A 10,000-nucleotide genomic window follows, 5' to 3' on the forward strand; every position below is an offset into this window, starting at 1 on the left:
CACTGATTTAGTCCTGGCAGAACAGGAAGAAATAAGAAACTTTGTAGTTATAATTTCATCGCAAGCAGTTTTGTTTTGCATCCTATTACCGGTAAATTATCATGTATGCCGACAATAATAACGTGACTTGTATTGGTGACGCCTTTACTGGTAGTGAACTAACTGCAATATAACGTCTCAGCTAATGACACTGGGTTACTGTCAAAGGCCAATGTTTGTCAACGGGCGCCTTCAGTGTCCACACGTTAGTTTCATAATTTATGCTTGCAACAGATTTTTGGTTTGTTAAACTTGTTCGCAAGCTTCTGAAAATTGTGGTCTTTATCAGGTTTCCTGTTTTTTCGTTACTTGACAACGTTTAAATTGAAAGAGGCGACGCAAAAGGTTTTTCAGCGTGCTTTATTTTCTATAACCCGATCCCTGATCACGGTCCGTTCACAATTTGTGCCCTGTACGTAGTGAATTAAGTGCTTATTTTCAAGGCGTTTTCTATCGGTCAAAGGACACAACGCAGGAGTAATGTCGAAGCTGTATGAATACAAAGCAAATATAAACTGTATCAAATAAATATGATTTTAATCTTTACTAATCTTGTGTGTAGTGCAAAGGGTTTTTTCGGGCGATTGATGTATTGTATGTACCATTACTGATGATCCACGTTTCTACACTTTTATCGATCGTGTTCCTCTCCTCACAGCGCGGCCGCCCTCCTAGGATTTCGATTCGGTAGTTGCTGATCAGAGCCAGGGACTCTCCCGTGTTCGAGGCCGTAGCTGCTTTCGGATAATTGACCTCCAAGGGGTAAAGCGTTTGGATTTGGGCGTTTCATATAGCACTCCTTCTATTTTTTAAATCCCACTTTCAGGTCCACACTGCCGCAAACCACTAACTAACAATGATTTATATTCCATGCTCTTAGTCCGTTCCACCCATTCCCATTTCCACATTCCAGCTGGTTGATCTTCATCATGTACCACCCCCCCCCCCAGCATAAACGTCTCCTACTGAACTTTGTGGTCTGACAGCATCCTTCACAGAACGAGCGGTGTGTAATCCCGGAGCTCCACTAGATATTCATCCCTCCACCTGGTCCCGAAATGTATTCACTACATCGATTGAGGTGACGCATTCGCGCGGTACCAGAGCAGGTCAATGACAGCTCAAAGATCAGGATCTGATAGGTTACCCATTACTGACATCGGGAGGCCTTGACAATCTTTCCACCATGCAGCAAGTGCGAAGGAATTAAGGGTTCTTCCCACATCTTCTGGGGTGACATAATGAACCGATTCATGGAGATCAGAATAATTTCCACTTCACGATGACGAGTCATCAGGTCTTTCATAGTGGAGTTTTTGGCGCCTGCAATGGTCTTTTTTTTAAGCCCCGCTTCATTGTGAACGCACAATCCTCTCGAACAGGCCACCCCACCATGGTATCTCCCAAGGCTGAAAACCCACTTAACACTCTTCTCTGTTAGGTAATATGCTGCACCACTGGATTTTCCATCAGCTCTGTTATCCTCTTACATGCAGCTTTTAAACGTTGTTCCACTGTCTGAGACAGTCTGGGAAGGTAGTCCTCTTCTCGCTGTGAACCTACGGAAACTTAGAAGAAAGGCTTCTGGGGTCAGATCCGGAACAACATCAAAACGACCGCTCTGTTTACACACTATAAATACAAGCAAATCCACACCTTCTTGCCGGTCTTCTTCTTGATTCCTTTAACATGTAAAAGACCTGCGTAGTCCAGTCCGGTGAAGGTAAAGGCTGGCGCAGCCCTTACTCCGAGTCAGGTAAGGCTGGTGGCCGCAGGGCTTGGTATGGCTTTCTTTCGTATCGACGGCATGTCACACAGTTATCTAGCAATTTCTTTATGGTCTGTCTACCCTTTACTATCCAGAACTTGGATCTCATCTCGATTAATGTTTCCATAACCCATTATGCATTACTCTCTCATCCTTTAACCACCAATGCAGTAAATGCCTGGTCAGCATACCGTATGCAAAAAATGGGGTGTATGACCTCATATGGCAGTTCTTCACGGGACAAATCTTCCACCACAACTTAGGACACCACCGTTATCAGAAAATAGGCCAAACTCTCTCTCCAAACTCTCAAATCTCTTGTACAGCTATAAAGACTTTCTGTACGTCCCGTATTCAAAGTCGTTCTGCCTTCGCCGTGTCACTGGCATCAATGTCAGAATAAGGTTTCCTTTCAACTGTCTTCACCTTCGCCTTCAGATTCCCGACAAACAGAAGCACGTGAGCTGTGCCTCGTAGTAGGGAATAAAAATTTGCTGAATCGATCCTAGTCAATGACATCACTTACTCTGCGGTCGTCTGCACTGCTAACAAGATAGGAGGATGTTTTTTCCAAATTATTTAACATCATCTCCTTTAAACACTCCTCATGTATATGACCAGCGACACCAATGTCACTCGTGTCTTCTTTCATAATCAGCTACCATTCTGGTCCACTTTGCCAGAGAAGATTTGTGGCCAGCATAGATGCATTCATCACCCTGAATGGGATGTCTGAGGGTTGCTCTGAGAATGGCAATACTTCAAAATTTCTACTGGAAGGATGCGCCTAATTTCATTCATTCGGTTCTGTACGAGCTGTTTCCAATTCCTTGTGAACACCTCGAATCCTGAGGAAGCGCAATTTGAGAATCACTCCAGCAGGTTACCTTCTCGATGTGAACTTCATAGTTAAGAGCTTCCTTGATTGCAGAGACAAGTCTTGCAAGAATCAACGCTGCCAGAAGTTCCAACCTACAATAACTCGTCCACATTTGTTGGAACACCCATCCCCGTTTCCCCCTTGCTCCAATGTTGATTTCCACAACTACTAGCAGTCGCCCGAGAAATTCTCAAACAACATTGAATGGGGGAAGGGGGATGTGGTATAAGCTAAGATCTTGTAACCCGATGATTCTGACCATTGGCGCTAAGTGTTCCAACTAAATATGTCTAGTATTGTAGGTATCGGAGAGGCTGAACATTTACGCACGCATGCGCTGACGGAATGTTTGAAGACGAGACGAGAAAAATATGCAGTACCTCCAGACGTGGCGCTGGAGCGTCCGTACCAAACGAGTCATCCCGGGATTTCGGCCCGTGCGATCGCTTTTGGACGCAGTTGGCCCTTTGCTGCTTACTGCTACCGACCTCGCCTCCCGGTACGGCATTGAGGGAGGGATATGTCGGCCCTTAAACCATATGAGACAAATCCCACGCCTACTCACAGCTCCAAACCGCCCTTGTCATTACAACTTAACGTAAGATTTCGATGGCTTATATATTCAAAAGAAAAGTCATTTTATCTGTCATATGGTAAGCACTGGAGTCGCAGATTACAAAGTGCACGCATGCGCTCTGCCGAAGGTAACATACATGTATGCATAAAACTTTATTTCATCTCGAATTTCAGAATAATATCTTCGAGACATTACAGCTAACATAGATAATATATACAGATACATAACTAAATATTAAACAATATTTAAAGATATATTAATCAAAACGAAAAGCCGCTGTACAAAATCCGGCCCTGGATTAGTTTAAAACCAGTAAACTCAGTGGTACGGGAAAAATCAGGTAGCGCATTTCGCAACGTACTTAGCTAATACGTAAGAAAAAGAACTAAGATCATAACTGTTAGTTCTAGGTTTATTGAGGGACAGAATGTAATTTCCACGAAGATCCTGCATAAGACGAGAACGGGAGAGAAAACGTATTTTTCATATATGCAGGACAAGCCTTTTCTTTCTTTAAATACTTTTATTCAATAATATGAGGAAATTTTGAATGCGCTTATTGCACAGAGATGTAGAGTTTGACTTAAGTGATACGTAAGAGGACAGGTAATCGCAAATATAAATCTCATTACTCTCTTAATTACATTATAACCGTTTCTTTGACAAGAAATTACTAAAGGCCAGGCCGAATTTCCTATGATAAAAAGTCTACGTTAACCACACACGCACCTTGGCTACTCCTTAGTATCCGCCTAGAAATCATCTTCTCGCTACTTTTTTCCTCATTTGATAAGGACCAGTCTCCGCTTGCCTCCTACATGCCCAAAAGGAATTCTGGGTAATTCGGCCGTTCCATGACAAGGGAAGACCCCCGAGTGTGGAGGCAGCCAGTCCTACCGGCAAAATACAGCATCGATTGAAGTTTTTAGCTTTCAAAACTTGCTCAAAATCGTATCGGTAGGTCTTGGAATTCGTCCACAGAAAGGCCAGAGAGACGACTTCACTGGTGCTGTGAACCGCCATGTTTTACAACAGAGCAATTTAGGAGTTCCAGTCTGCAGGAAATCATCTCTCACCTCTGTCCCGAGAAGACCAGACACGCACGGTTCTTACGTTACGTTTATGCCCCTGTAGAATCAACCGAAATCTCAACTCCTTGTCAAAAAGTTAACCAGCATCTTAATATTTTTGGTAGGCTACAATACTCGTCACATTTGTTGGAACACGCATCGCCGTTTCCCCCTACCTGAATGGGGAAAGGGGGATATGGTATAAGCTACGATCTTGTAACACGATGATTCTGACGATTCGCTAAGTGTTCCAACTAAATATGTCTAGTATTGTAGGTATTTTTTTGGTTACTGAGACGGACTACTCTTGGTTTGGACGCAACAAGCTTAACATAAGCATAAACCACGGCCCCATATGCCTTCAAGGATGCGTCACAGAATCCATGAGACTGCAGTTTTACCATTTCATCTCGCGGTTCCTTGAAATAGTATCTTTCTAACTCAAAGGGTTGAACACCTTGCAAGCCTGAAACTAGTTTATCCCACTTTGCGCAAAGGTTTCCGCCAATATGTCGTCTCAGTCAACTTTCACAAAGTTCTTGGAACAACAGTTTAAACTCCACCACAACAGGAGACAGTCGGGTCATAAAATTTTGCACCTATGGTAGCGGCATTCCTCTTGGTGGGTGAGTACTCTAAGGCTAAATTGGCAACTGTACTCAGATCAATTACAAGTCTATCGCGTACAAAGTTCCACCGAACTCCAAGAAGACTGTTCATCTTCAGTTACTGATTTGCAGTCCGATATGTCATCATTCAAGTGAGTTCCGTGATCAGAAGGACTTTCTCCATTTACCGATTGGACACTGTTGGTCTTCTTCAACTTTCATTCTCTTCGATTTGAGCTCTTAATCCAGGTGCGTTTGTGACAAAGTTTCTCAAATTGAACCCTCCCTCAGCTAATCGAAGCTTACTCTTGACATACAATTGATAGGCCTCTTCATCTGTGTCTCCACGCGAGTCTGGATCATCTACGTAAGCAGATCTTAGAAATGTCTGGACAAATTCCGGATCCTCTTCTTCATACCTTTTCACATGGTGTCTGACAGTAGCATTGAGTAAGAATGGACTCGACGACACACCAAATACAACTCTCGTGAATCTTAGAATGATGACCCTGGGACTTTTTTTCTTCACATCCTCAAACCACAGAAATCTTAGGACTTCTCTGTCTTCTTCTGCTATCGATACATCCAGGAATGCCTTTTCGATGTCGGCACCAAGTGCCTTTCTGTCTGTTCGGAAACGCAGGATAACGTCCATGATCCTTGTGACAGGGCATGTCCCGTGTGAAGGCAGTCATTTAGGGAAGCTCCAGTTGACTTGCAGGAGGCATCATAGACGATCCTGAGTTTGTTGTCTCTTTGTCTCTTATAATGACAGCATGGTGTGGAAGATAATGAACCTTCCTTCCCGACTTCTCCATCTGCAAGGTCGCGAACCTCTTCATCAATTCCTTTCTCTATTTGGTCTCTGATAACAGCATCATATTCTAGACGAACTTCCGGGTTCTCCCCTGAGACGATCCAACAGAAACGGTTTTGGGATCTGGAGACATTAGGAATTGCAAGCTCTGAGAAGCCGTTCACGGTCAGTTCATAGACAGCATCTCTTTCCGGCAAGGGTGATATGAAGTTCACCTGGCATGGAAGGTAACTCACCCAATTTTGCCAGATTACTATGAAACAAGTCTTTTAAGGCTTGTTTCATAGTAATCTGGCAAAATTGGGTGAGTTATTCTAGACGAACTTTCGGGTTCTCCCCTGAAACCATCCAATAGACTAGACATGTGTTTTTAAACGGGTGTCTAGTCTGTTGGATCGTCTCAGGGGAGAACCCGGAAGTTCGTCTAGAATAATTCGGCAAATTTTGCCAGATTATTATGAAACAAGTCTTAAAAGACTTGTTTCGTAGTAATCTGGCAAAATTGGGTGAGTTAGCTTCCATGCCAGGTGAACTTCATATCACCCTTGCCGGAAAGAGATGCTGTCTATGAACTGACCGTGAACGGCTTCTCAGAGCTTGCAATTCCTAATGTCTCCAGATCCCAAAACCGTTTCAGCTCTCCAAAAAGGTTCACCCTGTTGAGGCTGTGAGGGCTCGGTCAGCACATCTCAGAACATGGGTACTAGACAAAAATTCATAGATGGATCGCCGTCTTGGGTATAGTAGAACCCTCAGCAGGTCCAGACAACACCTAACCAAGGCTAGTGTGAAGCGTGATAGGGCCACTGTCTCCTCTTCTCACTTCTCCCGTTATATTAATCTTCCAGTACTAGTCAGATCCAATCAGCATATCCACTTCAGCTGATTCAGCTTCGGTTAAGTAATCTGCTAGGTGTATGCCATGAAAGTGCTTGTACATGTTCTTCGCCAGGGCTCCTGTTTAGCCCGTTGCTAGGGTTACATATTATGTTTTAATAATGACTGTATCTTGTTCAGCAATAATCCGTATTTCATTTGGCTCAATATTGCTAATACATGATACAGCGTTATAGTGCCGACCCTTTTAATAAGTGCGTTACTTGGAAGCGTTGAAACTGTTTTAAGCCACAAATATTTTTTTCCACGATAACTCGGGGGTACTCGGAATATGTTTTCAGCATTTACCGCCCATTAAAATGACAGTATTAATGCTCAATCGTGTTTGATCGCGTCGGATTGAACTTAAAAGCGATATTCAATTGAGCTATTCCTTAAAATACACTTTTTGAAAAAAAATAGATTGAATCTGTGGGAGAAAAATCGAGATAAAAACCAGAGCAAGAATCCATAGTATTAGTGCTTAAAAATGCTTAATCCTGTGGGATTAAAATTTGTGATTTTCCTCGCAAATTTTTTAATCATTTTGCAAGGAACCGTTGTTGTTGTTGTCGCTTTTCTTTTTCTTTTTGCTGTTCTCATCTCTTCTGAAAACGACAAACTGAACATTAGTCATCCCTGAAGTCATGTACTTTTTCGAGCATAACTTGAGAATACTAGGAAATATGTCATCCCTAGTTACCGTCCATAATATTTGTTTTTAATCACATACATAATCTTGCGATAACAATAATAATAATAATGAAAAGTTTTTGAATCAGATCAGAGAACCGATAAACCAAGACGTTTAGGAAGATTCTTTTTCCGGTGGAAGAAGACAACGCAAAAAGATATGCCTTCTTTTTACTTTCTCTTAATTTTTTTTTTTGTGATTTCGTTTTGAAGAAATTTAAGCTTTTCGCCAACATTTACCAAACTATGGAAAAAAGGAGCAACTATAGGCCGGACTAAAATATTTTATAGCTTCAGTAAGTAACTGCTATTTCTAGAACAGGTGTTATCCTGGCTTTGCTTTCTCCAAACTAGGTCGGTTTAACAAAGTATTTGTACTGAGTAATCAATTTACCATGATATGATAGCTTTAAGACTCTAATCTTTACAGGGGCGACTTGTTTATGATTAATCTGCTGTATGTGGGAAGAATAATCTTTAAAACATTTGCTCTCTTGTGGAATTAAGACGGCAAAGAATTTAGTGAAAGAAATCAGTTTTCCATTTCTTAGTCTTGTACTGGTAACATGTCAAACCTCACTGTTTCGAACTTGACAAACGTTACAATGAAAGGTGAAGCGGCAAAAGATGTCTTCAGCATGGTGTTCATTTCCATAACCATCATTATTATCCTTATCGCCTGTCCATTCACAATTGGATTGAACGTGTTGATGATAACTGCTGTAAAGAGAAGATCAAGACTGCAGAGCAACGCAAACATTATGTTAGCTTGTTTAGCCGTCACTGATGTGTTGGCAGGTCTGACCTCGCAGCCTATCTTTATGCTGTGGAACACATCCCTCGTGTTTGGTACCGGCCCTATTGCTGTCTTGCAAGCTACTCATCGGTTTTTCTTCGCCTTCTTGTCTTATTCCTCGGCTCTTCACCTCATGATGGTTGTTGGTGAGAGACTGATAGCGATCAAATTTACGTTTCTGTACCCCCTCGTTATGACAACACGAAACATTAAGATTGGAGTCTGCTTTTGCTGGATATATAGTGGCTGGTGTCGACTAACTCTCTATCTGATCGACGAAAGCAATAGCTGGTCTTTGATTTTTGCCTCTCATATCCTATTCTTGTGTGTTGTTTTCGTTTCATGTTCTTACGTCATCCTTTATTTTGAAACCTGTCGACACCAAAGGGTGATCAAGGCTCAACAGCTACCGCAAGAACAAGTAGAAACATTCCTTAAGGAGAATAAAGCATTGAAGACAACCGTTCTGGTGGTCAGTGCTGTTGGGCTATGTTTGTTACCAGGAGCTTTCTACCTTGTCATTAGGGCTTCGGGATTTTTCCAGAAGAGAACTCATTCTTTAGATACAATGGAAGCAATGACACGCACTTTCGTGATGCTAAACTCTCTTCTTAATCCACTGATTTATTGCTGGCGACAAGAAGAAATGAGAAAGTTTGTATTAAGAACTTCAGCGGAAGCGGTGCATCCGATTATCTAGCCTATAGGTGCCTATCCCTGCACATCAGTTTCCCACTAACTGTTCAGGTATATATGGTCCTTTTTATCTGCTCAGTTTAACAAGGGAAGCAGGGATGGCGCAGAGGTGAAATCACTCGACTCCCACAAAAGTCTCCCGTGTTCGATTTCAAATGTCGGTGTAATATGTGCCTCAGCCCTAGATACACTTGGCACTGAAATAAAGTTTATCATTATTGTCTATTATTATATGACTAGCTCCGTGAGCGGGCAAGATGAACTAAATCGCGTGCTGTGATTGGCTACCCGAGTGGGCAAGATGGAGCTATCTTGCCCGGTCGGGATTTCAATCATGTTTCAGTCGTGTTTTTTGGCCGAACGGAGTAAACCTATGACTATATTTTAGCCCTCTTATTTAACATTGTTGGTAGCCGAAGGGAATGAGCTATCTGGGTTGGAGTTTTATTCCTCTCTTCAGTTCCAGTGAACCAATTGTTTTCGAATAATTTCTGTGTTCTCCTTCCTTTGTTTCGTGAAAATAAAATGTAGCCTAAAACCAACACCGGTATTATTTTTAATATGTTAAGGAACTATTGGGTCATTTCGGATCTATATACTTAAGGATACTATTATAGTCTTCTGGATAGCGCTAAATTATGGGACCCCACTTCGCGTACGAAATCTCGCACATAACACTAGTCAGAAACCTCAAATGGTAAAGTTGGCGTATCAAAAGTAACTAGCACGTTGCAGTTTCCCACTGACAATAACAAATGTAAATGAACCTGGCGCATAAAACTTAAAACGATAGCTATCCTTATCTTTTGCTATTAGAATGGAAGAGATATGATTCTCACGACTAACGGCTTTGAGCAATTACGAACTTTCTTGTCCTAATACATGTAGATACTGTTCAGTACCGAACAGATGTTTTAGTTTAAAGCTGTAATTTTGAAGTGCATGCATCAGTGCAGTAAATGATTGTGTAAAGTTTATAGCTGCATAATAATTATAATAGACTGCTGTGAATAACCTTGAGTTGTTCTTCATCACACTTTCAATGTAATCCGTGTGTATGGAATCCGTTAACAAAATTGACTTTGTTTCCCACCCACTGGCGGGTTTTTGTTACTTGTGTACTGATGATGGGTGTAGTTTATCCGAAACATATCTACGGTGTACATAAGGTGTGTTGTTC

At 41.9% G+C, this 10,000-nt stretch overlaps 2 protein-coding genes across 2 annotated transcripts; one reads left to right on the plus strand and one right to left on the minus strand.

The window, feature by feature from the left end:
- Positions 1-5,153: 5,153 nt before the first annotated feature.
- LOC138054132 (uncharacterized) lies at positions 5,154-5,597 on the minus strand. The gene has a single exon (XM_068900630.1). The coding sequence runs from the start codon at positions 5,595-5,597 to the stop codon at positions 5,154-5,156; it is 444 nt and encodes a 147-aa protein (XP_068756731.1).
- Positions 5,598-7,894: 2,297 nt separating this feature from the next.
- Positions 7,895-8,824, plus strand: LOC138054133 (melanocortin receptor 5-like). The gene has a single exon (XM_068900631.1). The coding sequence runs from the start codon at positions 7,895-7,897 to the stop codon at positions 8,822-8,824; it is 930 nt and encodes a 309-aa protein (XP_068756732.1).
- The last annotated feature ends 1,176 nt before the right edge of the window (positions 8,825-10,000 follow it).

This window comes from Montipora capricornis, chromosome 6 (assembly GCF_036669925.1).
Source record: "Montipora capricornis isolate CH-2021 chromosome 6, ASM3666992v2, whole genome shotgun sequence".
Lineage (NCBI taxonomy): Eukaryota > Metazoa > Cnidaria > Anthozoa > Scleractinia > Acroporidae > Montipora > Montipora capricornis.

Coding starts and splice junctions, on each gene's coding strand:
- LOC138054132 (XM_068900630.1), bottom strand. CDS start 5,597: ATGGACGTTATCCTGCGTTTCCGAACAGACAGAAAGGCACTTGGTGCC.
- LOC138054133 (XM_068900631.1), top strand. CDS start 7,895: ATGTCAAACCTCACTGTTTCGAACTTGACAAACGTTACAATGAAAGGT.